General features: G+C 36.3%; 1 protein-coding gene across 3 annotated transcripts in view; it reads right to left on the reverse strand.

Moving 5' to 3' along the window:
* USP14 (ubiquitin specific peptidase 14 (tRNA-guanine transglycosylase)) overlaps nt 1-15,701 on the reverse strand; it is a 99,927-nt gene that overhangs the window by 71,729 nt on the left and 12,497 nt on the right. For 2 of the 3 annotated variants that reach the window (XM_006867282.1, XM_006867283.1), the window contains 3 exons: nt 12,202-12,306; nt 11,062-11,165; nt 638-696 (listed from right to left, as the gene is read on the reverse strand). In XM_006867282.1, the coding sequence (XP_006867344.1) occupies nt 638-696; nt 11,062-11,165; nt 12,202-12,306 (268 nt within the window). The remainder of the gene's footprint in view (nt 1-637; nt 697-11,061; nt 11,166-12,201; nt 12,307-15,701) is intronic. The other variant, XM_006867284.1, reaches the window with a different exon arrangement.

Raw genomic sequence — 15,701 nt, forward strand, 5'->3', positions numbered from 1 at the left:
ACTCATAGTGACCCTGTATAGGGTTTCCAAGGAGCAGCTGGTGAGCTTGAACCACTGACTTTGCAGCTCAAATGACTTTGCAATCTGACAATTTAGCCCATAGCACAACACCAGGACACTAAAGTAATACAGATTAAATCACGATATGAATAACCCAGGCAACAATGGTAAAATGAATCTCCGGATATCTCCAATCTGATCCTCGAGGATATACCAGTAATAAAACATGAAGTCAAATTTAAAATTTTTATCAAATACCATACAGATTATTTTCCCAAAAGAACTACCACTGGTTTATAATTTAAATAAAAAAATAAGTTATAAAATATGTAACAAGTACCCCAGTTATCAATGACATGTTTTAGAAAACACCGTATAAATGGAAAAGGCACTAAACAAATTGTGAGTAAAAAATACCATTTACAAATATTTTTACTATTGTTGCTGTTAAGTGTTGTTGAGTCAGTTCTGATTCACAGCGACCTTGTATAAGGTTTCTGATAAGCAGCTGGTGGGTTTGGACTGCCACCTTGGGGTTTTAATAGGCCTTGCAGTCTAGTGCTCATCCTCGAGCACCACACCAGGACTCCATATTTACTATAATCCCTTCCAAAAATATTATATTTAAGAGACTGACCTGCAGTAATATACTGTGCTGAAGCCATTTCCCCTGAAGCTCTCAAGGCACCTGCATACCTGGAAAAGTTAAAGAAGAATTAAATAATAGTATTCAATTCACTCAGAAACTCAAGTGGAAAGAGACCAGTTAAAAAAACTAGTAGTTGAACACTTAATTATGTGTACCACCCAGAAACTCCGCGTTGGTCTGATTTGTTTTGCCACCCTCAACTACAAATTTCTTAAGAGTTGTTCCCATCTTTCTATTTTCTTTTCTTCTACTCTTGCTCATTTAAGCATTCTATGAGTAAAAAGTAGTGCCAAGAAAAAAATTTTAGATGAAGCCTACTTTAAATTCTTTCCACTTTGTCTAATTCATCTAAAATATACTTTCTGAAAACAGTGTGAAACCGAAAGGTGTAAATTTAATGTCTTATTATTACAAAGAAAATAAAACAACTTCAGAAATAACAACAAAGAAAAAGCACTGGTTCTAAAACATTAAATCAAACATCATACAGCATTAACTTCTACAAACATTAAATAAAGTCACTTGAATTTTGAGTCAGTTGTTCATCTGTAAATTGCAGAGTTTATATTAAATGATTTCTAAATTCACTTTCAGCTTTATGAATGTCAATTAATTTACAATATAAATGTTTAACCATCAAAAGGAAATATTCAATCAAATTATCATTTATACAGTATCAAACATGGAGGTTAGTTGTGCATATGTATTATGATTATCTTTATGTACTGTATATCCACTCAAGTGACCAAAATGAAAACATCTGATTGACACATCACCCAATATGGCAAGAATGCAGAGCAACTACAACTATGATACAATAAAAAATAGCCAAATCTCAAAAACTTTATGCTGAAACAAACCAACTCAAAAAGAGAATGTGTATCTTGTATGATTCCATTTATATTAAGTTGCAGAACAGGCAAAACAAATCAGACCAAGGCGGAGTTTCTGGGTGGTACACATAATTAAGTGTTCAACTACTAGCCAAAAGGTTGGTGGTTCAAATCCATGCAGGGCCACCTTGAAAGACAGGCCTAGTGATCTGATTTCCAAAGATAATGGCCTTGAGTACCCTATGGAGCAGTTCTACTTGGCACACCTGGGGTCACCATGAATCAGACTCCACTCAATGATGAGTAACAACAAAACTGTATGTTGGGTGGGGAAGACCAGGAAAAAATGGGTTACAAGAATTTCCATTTGTCAAAACTGATCAGACTTAACACTGAAGATATGTACATTTCATTATACATTTTATACCTCAATTTAAAAGAACCCTGTTCCTAAGACAAAAGTTTTTCTCAGGGTTGATTACTAGAGAGTAACTGTTTAAGGGGTACTGAATTTCTGTCTAGGATAATGAAAACCTTGTGGAATTATGGTGAAAATCATTAATGCCATTGAATTATATACACTTACAAATGGCTAAGATGGCAAAACTGTGTTATATCTTTTCATATTGTACCACAATAAAAAAAAAAATAAAAAAAAACCTTAAGACTCTATAAATATATAAATAGAAGAAATCACAGGAAATGTTCTGTTACACTACATTCAATTAAAGGGTTTTCTTTTTCTTTTCCATGTGATTGTTCTCTCAGAAAAACTTTGGGGTAATTAAGCAAAAATAAATAATCACCCCTCTAGTAGTGTGGCACTGTGTATTAATGTGCTAGATCACAAAATCGGTTTGAACAACAAGGTCAGTGGTTCAAATTCATCGGCTGCTCCTTGGAAACCCTATACAGGGTCGCTATGGATTGGAACCAACTCAATGGCACGTAACAAGAAGTTTAAACAATAATTGTTGTTGTTGTTGTTAAGTAGCTGATACAAATGTTCATTAAGACTAAAGTATGAAAAAACTGAAAAGTTGCTAAAATATCATGTCATGCTATTTTAGCAACTTTTTAAAAGAAACTTTTGAAGTTAAAATGATGCTCAAGGGGTCTTCAAAAAGTTTGTGGATAATTGGAATTAAGACAGAAATTAAAACAATGTACACTTTATCTTTCAATATCAGCTACATCTAGTTCAATAATACACTTTGTAAGCGATGATGTTGTTGTTGTTAATTGCCATTGAGTCGATTCCGACCCACAGCGACCCTGTATAAGGTTTACGAGGAGCAGCTGGTGAGCTTAAACCACTGAACTTGCAGTTCAAATGGCTTTGCAGTCTGGCACATTAACCCACAGCACCACACCAGGACTCCTTAGCAGCCATTCAGTCCGTCTCTAAAGAACTGAGGGTCTGGGAATTTAACCACGTCAGTGCAGTCTTTTTACATTACTAACTGAAGAAAAACGAGTGCCCTTTAAAGATTTTTTTTTTAAGATTAGGAAACAGAAAGGAATCATAAACAGGCAAGTAAGCCTAATGATGTACCATCAAAACTCTCACAAAATTACCCTTGTTTGATAAAGAGGAATGAGCAGGATCATTTTTGTGGTGAAGGATTCTCTGGTAAACTTTCCCAGGCACTTTTCTGCTAAAACTTTGGCTTTCTCAAAACACGGTTATTATCAGCAGATGATATTGTTCTTTAACCCTCCAAAAAGAAGCAAAATGCTTTGAGCATCCCAAAAACCTGTTGCTCTTGTCTGCAGCTGTTCTGGGACCAACAATTTTGGCACCTATCAATTAGAAAGTTTCCTAACTTTAATTTTCAGTCAGAATTGTGTAAATTACACCAACTGAGACTATCTGTGGTGTTGACTATTGTTTCTGCTGTTAATCCTCAGCCCTCAGTTCAATTAGCACAAGAACAGTATTAATTTTTCCTTGAAAACTGATGTGGAAGGTCCTGCCACTCTGGGTTACAGCATCTCATACTTTCTAAAAATGAAGTTGTTTGTTGCTGTTAAGTGTCGTCGAGTTGGTTCTGACTCATAACGACCCTGTATAAAGTTTCTGAGAAGTGTCTGACGAACTTGAACCCCAGAACTTGGGGATCAAATCGACCTTGCAGTTCAGAGCATTAACTCACAGCACCACACCGGGACTCCAATTTTCCACTGTAAACAGCTAGCTGATTTATTTGGGCCACTGTCATCATCCACTTTTTGTAAAGCATTAATGATTTCACCATTCTTCAACCCAAGTAGCACCATAAATTTGATGTTTATTCTTGATTCAATTTCAGCAGAATTCATGCTACCAGATAGGGGCTCTTTTCAAATGGATGTCTTATCTTTCACAGTGCCTCAAACTAGATCCTGTTCAGACATGTTTTAACAAGTTAGTACAAGCTTATTTTTCTGCAAAAAATTTTGAAATTTCATAAGCATTTTCCATGAATTTTGCGAAGACCCCTCAGTATGCATATACATAAATGAACCACATCTACACACAACATAAGTGAACCAATCTTATGGTCCAGTGCTTATCTTAACAGTGCCACACTAGGACGCTATCATCTCGGCAACTATCACCAAGTGACTGGGTTGTTGCTGTTGTTGTTTAAAGTGTCATCAAGTCTGTTGCGTGAAGTTGGTTATGACTCATAGTGACCTTGAATAGAACTGCCGAAGAATAACTGGCGGGTATGAACTACTGACCTTCTAGTTAGCAGTCCAGTACTTGTCCTACAAGCTATATGTTGTTGTTGTTATTAAGCCATCACAGAGGCAGAAAGGGGGATTGTACTACTGTTAAAAAAAGAAAGAGCCAATGGAACATGCCTTTTAGACCAGAGATCCCTGTACTGAATGAAACTCCTCAATCCAGCAGAAAAAGCTGTAACAGTAGGGATGATGAGAGATGGCAAGAGACAGCACTGAGCAGCAGCAAAGGTAGCAGAGGCAGACACAAAAAAGCTGAGAAAGCTGAGCACCTTTGGACAGGAGATTTGCTGCACACATAATAAGCAAAACTAAAAGAGCTTTTAAACATTTGCCCAAGCAGGTCAGGTGCCAAATGACTATGTGACTAACAGGCTGAGGGTCAGATAGTGGCATACCTACTGACACAACTATGAGGCTATTCTGATCAAAGAACTATATTATGTGTTCCTGATCCTGAACTATAACCCATTACTTTCCTAATAAACCCTGTAACTACGAGTGGTGGTGGCATGCTATTGAGCCCACTCCAAATCATAGGGACCCTATATAAGGTTTCTGAGGCTGTAAATCTTTACAGGAGCAGAAAGCCTCACTTTCTCCCGAGGAGCAACTGGTAGACTCAAACTACTGACCTTGTGGTAAGCAGCACTACATGTAACCCATTACGTTACCAGGGCTCCTTGACAACTACATGAGCAGAGTCTGTGAATTCAGTGTGGTCACTGCAATGAACTGTAGAACTCAGCAGAGAAGTAGACATAGCCATGGGAGGGATGGTTGTCAGAACTGGTGAAAGTTACAAGTGGAGGAATGTATGACCTCCACAGGTGATGCTAATGATCTTGATTCTCCTTCACTCTTACAAAGTTAGAGAAGTCAGATGCCATTCCCACACCATTTTGACAGTAATAAATGACCAAAAATCATTATAAAAAATTATCAGTAAGTCTGTAACTATATATTTTTTAAAAATACAAGTATTTCAAAAATATAAAGGCTTCTTCCTATTAGGGTAGTTATAAAAATATCATTCAACTAGGTTCAGTAAGAAAAACTTGAGGTCTATGACAACCAGTAGCATTTGAAAATTTTAACATATATTTTTCTCTTTTTTTTTTTAAACAGACCCCACCCCCACCATAAACAAATGTACGAAGTATACTTTCTTAAAGATGCTAAAGAATATTTCTATCAAATCAAAGGCCACTATTTCTTAACTTTATAAAAACATATTATTAAAACACAAAGGAAGAGGCTAATGTCCATCACCACCTAATATTTAACAACATGCTCAAAGTTCTAGCCAGTGAAGTAAGAGAAGAAAGAAACATGAAGTGAGCTACCTAAAACAGATGGAACTATCATGATTAATAGAAAATATAATTACCTATTTAGGAAATTTAAAAATTAAGTAAAAAAAAAAAAACTGCCTTATTTTCATAATTGTATGATTCTTAGCATAAATATAATGATACATTTTCAGATAAAACCAAAACTACTATATAAATTTAAAATATATAGAGAATATAGGGATATTTAAATTTTGGAGGTGGAGATGCATCTTGAGACCTTGAAAATGATATTTGGAATTAAGTAAGTCAGATTCTTTATATCAGTTAGCTTGGTCAATCATAAAATTATCAGGGAAAGCTTACTTAATACTACAAAATATAAAAATTTAAAAAACACTTGAAAATTAAATGTTGTTGTTAAGTGCCATTGAGTTGATTATGACCCATAGTGACCCTGTATAGGGTTTCCAAGGAACAGCAGGTGAGCTTGAACTGCCGACCTTGCAGTTCAAAAGGCCTTGCATTAACCCACAGTGCCACACCAGGGCTCCATATACAACGAAAATTAATCTTATTGAAAGTTCAATAAGAACTGAAAAACTAGAAAAACTTCCTATATTCCTGGATGTTATTGCTGTTGTTGAGTGCTGTGGAGATGGTTCTGACACACAGCAAACTGTATAGGGTTTCTAATCTTTGCAGGAGCAGAAAGTCTCCTCCCATGGAGTGACTAGTAGGCTTGAACTTCCAACCTTTCAGTTTGTAGTCCAGTGCTTATCCTATGGAGTCACCACACTCTAAATGGAAAGTCTAAATTTTATAGAAATGTCAATTTGTCCAAATTAAAGCCATTATGGTAAAATCCTCAAAAGTTAGTATTCCTATGATGTAGTCCACAAAGACAAGGTTCTACATTCTATTTTGGTGAGTATCATCTGGGATCTTAAAAGCTCATGAATGGCCATCTAAGATGCAACTACTGATCTCTCATTGTGTGGAAGAAAGAAAAGTAAGGAAAACTGAAGATGCTTGGAATCAATAGTCCAATGGACTAATGGAACATCCATCTCTAGGACTCTGAGACCAGAAGAACTAGATGGTGCCCAGCTAGCACTACCAACAACTCTGAAAGGGACTACATCAGAACATCCCAAATAGAATGGAAGAACATGTGGAACAAAACTTAAAATTATGTATTTAAAAACCAGACTTTCTAGTTAAAAAGAGACTGGAGAAATCTAAGACTATGGCCCTTAGCTACCCTTCAGGTCTGGAACATAAATCACCCTTGAGGCCCAATTATCAGCCAAGCAGCAGATGGGTATACAGAGGAAACGACAATAATAAGGCATGCTCACCATGAAATGGTGCACTATTCAAGAACAAAAGGGTAACATTATGCTAAGGACAAAGTTCAGATGGGTTGTGAATGCAAGTAAAAATTACATGGAGGAAATGGTATTACTGTTTAATGGAGGAGACCACAATCATTGAGATCAAACAAAAAAATGTATGATTTGAGTATAACATTGATGTTCTGCTCTGTAAACCTTCACTCAATTGATAATAGTTTAAACACAAAACGTTAGCACTCATACTACACACCCTGCTCAGAGAAAGGCACATTTAACAAATGACTATAACCGTCACAGAGAAATGAAATCAACTTTACAGCTTAGACAGGACAACATTAAATAGAATAAAAAGGGGTATATATAGTTAGTATAGGAGCTCTGGTAGCGTAGTGGTTACGAATCGGGCTGCGAACCTTAAGGTCAGCGGTTCAAAACTACCAGCTGGTCCGCGGGAGAAAGATGAGGCTTTCTACTCCCGTAAAGATTTACACCCTCGGAAACCCTGTACAGGGTCGCTATAGGTCGGAACCGACTCGATGGCACTTAACAACAACAACATAGTTAGTATACCATACAGATGGCATGATACCAAAACAAAAACCAGGCCTTAATAAATAAAGGAAATTAAAAAACTCAAGCAGGTCTCAGAAATAATTAATTAAGAGTAATGTATATGCTAAAAGTGCCATTTCAAATCAAAGTGGATTATAATAAATGGTGCTTGGAGAAAAAGGGAAACATAGGCCATTATTGTTGTTAGGTGCCATTGATTCAGTACCAACTCATAGTGACTTTATGCACGAAAGAATGAAACATTGTCCGGTCCTACGCCAATTTCACAATGCTGTCACACTTGGGCCCATTGTCTGTCAGTTTGTCATACTGTAGTGACTTTCATGTTGCTGTGATTCTGGAAGCTATGCCATGGGTATTTTAAATATCAGAAGGGTCACCCATGGTGGACAGGTTTCAGCTAAGTTTTCAGACTAAGAGTAAGAAGAAGTAGAAACAGACTACCTCCAAACATTAGTCAACTATTTGGAAGTTAATATTGGGCACTGAAAACACTGAATATTTAGTCACTGAAAACCAGCACCAGACTACTACTTCATACCAAAAGTGAAATGTAAATCATCAATAAACATAAATTGTTCAATCTTACTAATAATCAAAGAAAAAAACATTTTAAATCTCTTATTCTTATATCAAACAAAGTTATCACACTAACATTAAAACTGATGAAAATTTGCAGAATGTGGTCATTCATATTTTTCTTCCTACTGGGACAAAAATTTGGCAATATAAATATGAAAAGGGTTTTTAAAAAAAGTATTCACCTAACTTTAATCCAGCAATTCTAAATATTGATTCCAAAGAATCATGTGTATAGAATTACTTCAGCATTACTAAAATATAAGTGTGGAAAGGAAAATGAGGTGAATTCAAATTTAAGACTACCATAATTGAACACAAAATATAGCAAATGTTGCTACACACTAAAGAAATTACTTTGAACTTATTTTCAAAAGTTTTAAACAATTGAAAAATCCACGAATTTGAAGTATAAATGAGAACCATAAAACAGTTTAACACTTCATAGCCACTGAAATGGGTAGAATCAAAATAATAAAATTATCAATACTGATGAGGATGTAGAGAAATTGGAACTTTCTTAGATTACTGATGAGAATGTACAATAGTACCACCTCTTTGGAAAGCACTTTGACAGTTCCTCAAAACATTACACATATAATTATCATTTGACCTGGCAATTCTACTTCTAGTTATATAATTGAGAGAAATGAAAACAATACTGCCACACATAAATATGTACACAAAATGTCCATAGCAGCATTAGCATTATTTATAATAACCAAAAAATGAAACAACCCAAATATTTATTCACTTATTAGATAACAAAATGTAGTATATATAAAGTAAAAAAATATTGCTGCTAGGGTTCCAGTTCATACATGCGCTAATATTCTCTTATCACTCTTGTCTTAATCTCATCAGAATGTCTTAAAAAAAAAAAACAGATACAATCAAAATAGTGGATCTGCTGGGCCAGTTAATTCAGAGCAGAGAGCTTAGCTTAGAAGGCTATGGCATCCATTTTTGAGATTCCTCAGGAGTAATCTACACAGATTTTCTTGAAGTCTTGAAGGATACAGGACCATCACCATCAGAGGAGTTTATCAGGAAGATTTACGAAAATGAAAACCGCGTTAGTAAGAAAAAAGCCAGGAAAGGTGAGCCAAGGAACTTCTTTTCCATCACAACAACGTACTTACTCATTGTTTGAAGGTAGAAAGGACTGTTCAACAAGAATCCATACCACTTACACCCTGCAGCCCTGATCTTGCTCCTTCAGACTTCGTTTTGTTCTCAATATTTATAAGAAACACAATTTGAGTCTCTTGAAAATGCAAAGGGGCTGTTCTGATGTGGTATAAACTGAAGAGTAAATTCAAATAAGGGTTGTTGTTGTTAAGTGCCATTGAGTCTGTTCCGACCCATACAGGGTTTCCGAGGAGTAGCTGGTAAGCTTGAACTGCTGGCCTTGCAGCTCAAGCCGACTGTACAGTCCAACGTATTAATCAACAGCACCACACCAGGACTCCCAGATAAGAGCTGTTGTTGTTGTTGTTAAGTGCTGCCGAGTTGATTCCAACCCATAGCGACCCTGTATATGGTTTCCAAGGAGCAGCTGGTGAGCTTGAACAACCGCCTTGCAATTCAAACGACTTTGCAGTCTGATGCATTAGCCCACAGCGCAACACCAGGACTCCTTAGAGATATGAAACCCCACCTTCAGAAATGTGTACCTCCATGTAGGGCGTGTTGAGAAATAATAACTTCACATTTTGCTATTTTGTTTAAAAAAGGCTTCTATGATTTTTTTGTAGCAATACTTTTTGACTTACCCTCATATATACAATGGAGTATTATTCATGCATAAACAGGAGCAAAGTATTGATACATGTTATAAAACAGATAAACCTTGAAAACATGCTAAAACAAGCTAGTACCAAAAGATTATATATTATACAATTCAATTTATAAGAAATGTCCAGAAGAGATAAATTTGCAGACACAGAAAGTATATTAATAGATGCCTAGGGTTGAACTATGGAGTCCTGGTGTGGCGCTGTGGGTTAATGCACAAGACTGTAAAGCCGTTTGAAGCACAAGGTTGGAAGTGAGAGCTCACCAGCTTCTCTTTAGAAATCCTATACAGGGTCGCTATAGGTCAGAATTGACTCAACGGCACTTAACAACAACAACAAGGCTGAACTGCAAAGTCAGCATTTCAAGCTCACCAGGCGCTTCTCAGAAACACTATACAGGGTCACTGTGGGTCAGAACCAGCTTCATGGCACTTATCAACCAACAGGGCAGGTGGAGTCCTGTTTTGGCACTATGGGATAAAGCAATGGACTGCAAGGTCGATTTGAACCACAGGGTCAGTGGTTCAAACTTACTTTTTGCTCCTTGGAAACTCTATACAGTGTCACTAAGAGTCGGAAGCAGCTCCAGGGCACTTAACGTTATCAAGAAATGGTGGTGGTGGTTATGTGCCATGGAATTGGTTCCAACTTATAGCAACCCTGTATTAGGTTCCCAAAGCTATAAATCTTCATGGGAGCAAAAAGCCTCATCTTTCTCCCATGGAGTGGCTGGTAAATTTGAGCTGCAACCCACTCCACTAGTCACTCCTCAAAAACCCTAAACAGGGTCACTATGAGTCAGAACCAACTCAACAGTACTAAACAACAAAAATAGAGCTAGAGGGGAGACCTGGTGTGGTGCATCAGGATAAGCAAACAAAAAGTCAACAGTTCAAATCTAGCAGCTACTCCTTGGAATCCCTATAAAGGGTCGCTGTGTGTCAAATCTGACTTGATGGCACTTTACAACAGGGCTGAAGGTAGGGTGCAGTGGTCTGAAGAGTGTTAATATGTATAGGATTTCTGTTAGGTGAAAGAAAATGCTCTAAAATTAGAGTGGCTTTGGTAGTACAACTTCAAGAAAACAATAAAAACCACTGATTTGTACACCTAAAATGGGTAAAACCTTTCATAAATGTATTATATCTCAATAAAGCTGATTTTTAAATATATCAAACAGTATTATTAATCCAAATGTGAACCTCCCTTACCCAAAGAAAAACTGAAAACTTCTCTCGTGAGTCTTACCTTTTAAGGGCATCTTTGAGTTCAGGCACGGAACGGATACATTGAACTGTAGCATTCATGTAACAAGTGTTACCAAGATTTGTCAATCCACATGGTAATTCCATCTGATATGAAAAAGGATTAAAACAATGTTGTATATGAATGACATAACATATATGAAATCACTAAGATTCATATTTTGAGGAAAGTCATATTTAGTAACTCCTACCATTTTAGTCCACCTTTACCCTAAAATAACAATTTAGATTGCCCTCACCAAAAACTTTTACGTGCATCTTGCTGATAATCATTCCATGTTTCAGTTCCCTTCTTGAAAATAATTGTGAGAATACAGTAGCACAGTATATATAGAGACACTTCAAAACACAAAAAACAAACAAAAAAATAAATGGCACTATATAAATGGTGCATGGTAAAAAATAAATAACATTTACCACTTATGTGTTGCCCAGTTTCAAAATGACTTTGTATTTAAATTAAGGATAATTTATATGTATTTTCAACCAGGAGGGTTTTGCTTTGTTCTGTTCTTTTTAAATACATTTTTTTCAAATATAAGTCATCAGGACTAAGAAACTGAGAAGTAAATTTCGTTGCTCAAGGATGGTTTTTATAGATTTAAATATCCCAGTACTTACTTAATCTCTTCAAGCCTGTCTCCTCATAAAATAATAAACACTTAAAAAGCGTTTAATATCTACTGGACACACAATACAAATTGACTTTGTACGTGTGTGTAAGTGCATCTTACAACAACCCTCAACATTAAGGTTAATTATAATGCCTATACCACATAGAGTTTTGAAGCTTAAAATCACAAGCTGTGAATTAAAAACCTTGTGTTCAATATTACAAATTTTAACACAAGTTTTAACACAAAATAATTAATTTGAAAGTCAAAAAACAATAGTCAAAATACACAATATTAAAAAAAAAAAACACCCCACTAATTTTATGAATTATCTGACGAGATGAAAAATCCCATGTCAATTTCAAAAATTTTTATGTTGATTGGTGAAAGCAAGCATCCTTACATTAACAATTAAATCTTAAAAACATTTTGACACAACTTTCAGAAAGACATCTTAACGACTGTCCTTTGAAAAATACTGCTCTAACATGAAATTTGGTATATCTTACGGCAGATGCTAACTGTTCTTCTGTCATGTCTTCCACAAAGACAGTTTTAGCTGAGGGTTCCTCAGGAAGAGCATCTGCAGAGCCCATCATTAGTAGATTCATCCCCTGTTTGAAAAAGAAAAAAGGTTCATTTCCCAAAAATCCACAAAATCTATTATACCCAATCAGAGATAGCAGACAAAAAAGTAACACACATTGTATGACTCTACAGAATCCTCGTGTGGCGCTGTAGGTTAATGAGCCAGACTGCAAAGCTGTTTGAACTGCAAGGTCGGCGGTTCAAGCTCACCAGCTGCTCTTCGGAAACCCTATACAGGGTCGCTATGGGTCAGAATCGACTGGTGGGCACTTAACAACAACAGCAACTGATATAAAATGTCTGCAAACTGCAACTCTATAAAAGATAGAAAGCAGACTAATGGATGGGGGAGGGCAGGAGAAGTGAGGAGTGGCATTAAATGGGTACAAGGTTTCTTAAGAGGGTAACAGAAATATTCTAAAATTACATTGTGTGATGGTTACACAACTCTAAAATAAATTTTAAAATAAAAAGTACACAGATGGTGGCTGCCTGAGAACAGGGGTTACTTACATATCTACAAAGGGGAATGAAGCAACTTTTTTAAGCACTGAAACATTTTCGTCTTGATTGTGGAAGTAGTTATGAGTACGAAAATTCAATTATAAAATTACCTAAATTTATCAAATTACACACTAAAAATGGGTGAATTTTATATCATGTAAATTATATTATAAACACAGGGAATTAGGGACACCAATGTCAACTGGCATAACATAATCCATAAAGCTAGTGTTCTACCTCCTACTTTAATTGGTAGCTACTGGAATCTTAAAAGCTCCTAAGTGGTCCTCTAAGATGCAACTACTGGTCTTCCCCAATCAGAAGAAAGAAGAGTGAATGTCTAGCTTTCATGTCCACGTGAACTGACTGAAACATATATCTTGGATCAGTTACACCTTAGTTTTCAAAGTTACATCTTTGCACTTTTAATATTTTAAAGAAGTCTTTTGCAGCAGATTTGCTGAATGCAATATATTGTTTTATTTTTTGACTGCTGCTTCCATGGGCATTGATTATGGATGCAAGCAAAGTGATTTCCTTGACAACTTTAATTTTTCTCCATTTATCATGCTGCTAACTGGTCCAGCTATGTGGATTTTTGTTTTATGCTGAGGTAGAGTGGCTCTGTAGGATAAGTACTAGACTGCTAACCACAAGGTTGGAGGTTCAAGCCCACTAGCCTACTCTTTGGAATTCCTATACAGGATCTCCATGAGTCAGAACTGACTCAATGGCACTTAGCAACAACAATCTATTCTGAAGGCTATAATCTTTGTTCATCAGTGCATGCTTCAAGTCCTCTTTAATTTATGCAAGTGGGGATGTCTCATCCGCGTATCTCGGGACTTTAATGAGTTTTAGTAGCGTAGTGGTTACGAATCGGGCTGCGAACCTTAAGGTCAGTGATTCGAAACTACCAGTCGCTCAGCAGAAGAAAGATGAGGCTTTCTACTCCCGTAAAGACTTACACCCTCGGAAACCCTGTACAGGGTCACTATGGGTCGGAACCGACTCCACGGCACATAACAACAACATTCCAATCCTAATGCTGCATTCTTCTTCATATAGTCTATAACTTCTTGGATTATTTGCTCAACATACAGATTCAATAAATATGGTGAAAGGATACAACCCTGACACATATCTCCCCTGATTTTAAACCAGGCAGTGTACAAGTTTCACATGAGCACGATTAAGTGGTCTGAAATTCTCATTATTGGCAGTGCTATAATTTGTTATCTCTACACAGTCAAATGTCTTTGTGGAATCTATGCATAAGAACAGAAACAGTCACTGAAAATATCATAATACTGAAATGTGAGCAACATATTAATCAATGTGGTAGAAGGAATGAGCACATAATAAAGGGGGCCAGAAGTGGAGGTTAAAAAAGCCAAAGGAAAAACAGCTAGGGAAGAAGAAAATATTCAGATGAGAATAAGACTAGGTTTTAAAAAATCTCACTTAATAAAGTCACCATATTCATTGTCTTAAAAATATCTAGATTAAAATCCAATAACCTTCATTATATCATCTTTTATTATATTGATAAATTATGATCCTACTAAAATGATATATCTAGAATAGGCAAATGTACAGAGAGAAACATTAAGAAGGGGGAAGAGGAGAGAGGGGGAATTACTGCTTAAGGAGTACTGAGTTTCTATTAGGGGTTATGAAAAACTTTTGAAAATAAAGTGATGGTTGCACTATATGGTAAACAAAATGAATGACAATGGACTATACATGTAAAAATGGTTGAAACGGCAAATATCTTTATATATATATATTTTAATATAATAATAAGAAGAAGTGTTTACTAAAACGACAAATTTGTTGTTATAAAAAAAAGCACTAAAAACTATTTTTTAACTCCAAGTCTTTTAACAAAAACAGCCAGATTAAGCCTTCAATTCAGTTTAATGACTACACTTAACAATTTTACTGAGAACTCCAATGATGAAAATTGAAGACCATGTAACAATCACTCCAATGGACTAACAGACTACCACTGTGAGACCTGAAGAACTGGGTGGTGCCCTGCTACTCCTACCAATTGCTCTAAAAAGGATCACATTAGATGGTCCTGGACATAATGAGAGAAAAATGTAGAACAAAACTCAAAATCAAAAAAGAAACCAGGCCTACTGGTCAAATAGAAATTGGTGACTATGGCCCATAGTCACCCTCAGGACTGAAACTGAACTCTTTTAGTGTCTCAGTTTTCAGCCAAATCTCAGACAGATCTATAGGTATGGCATTATTGGATTAGCCCTGGACTGCTAACCTCAAGGTCCACAGTTCAAACCGTTGGAAATCCTATACAGGATCACAACGAATCTGAATCAATAGAACTGACTTGACTGCACTTAACAACAATGCTCAATTTACAATTCTTTAATCCTCTTCTCAGCCATGCCTGAGGACAGGGGTTACTTATCTACAAAGGGGAATAAGCAGAACACGGGACCCTATCCAGAGAAGCCTCAACACCAGAGACGGAGAAAGAAGTGATGACATTGAGAGAGACAGCCGCTGAGGACTCCAGACTCATGAAAAGAGAAAGGCTGTGTGCTGGCGACCAGGAGGCTAGCTTGCAAAATATGTCCTTTGGTTGTTTAAATGATTATATACTCCTGAGTGTTTTTATCTACATTAAAAAATAGTAATAAGAGGGAATAAAGGCAAATATTGCTAACTGATGGCATATGGTGAGTACTGTAATCATTGCAGTGAACCAAAACATGATTGGTTGAATACAAAACCGATGTTCTGTCACATAAACTATCACTAAATTCACAATAAAAGCTTTAATAAAAAAAATTTTTTTAAAGACCAGACTCTGTCGGAGAACAAACAAGATGGCGGATCGGGTGGACGTATAGCAGAGAGCTCCGCCAACAACAACACAGAATAC

The sequence above is a fragment of the Chrysochloris asiatica genome, unplaced genomic scaffold (assembly GCF_000296735.1).
Source record: "Chrysochloris asiatica unplaced genomic scaffold, ChrAsi1.0 scaffold00103, whole genome shotgun sequence".
Lineage (NCBI taxonomy): Eukaryota > Metazoa > Chordata > Mammalia > Afrosoricida > Chrysochloridae > Chrysochloris > Chrysochloris asiatica.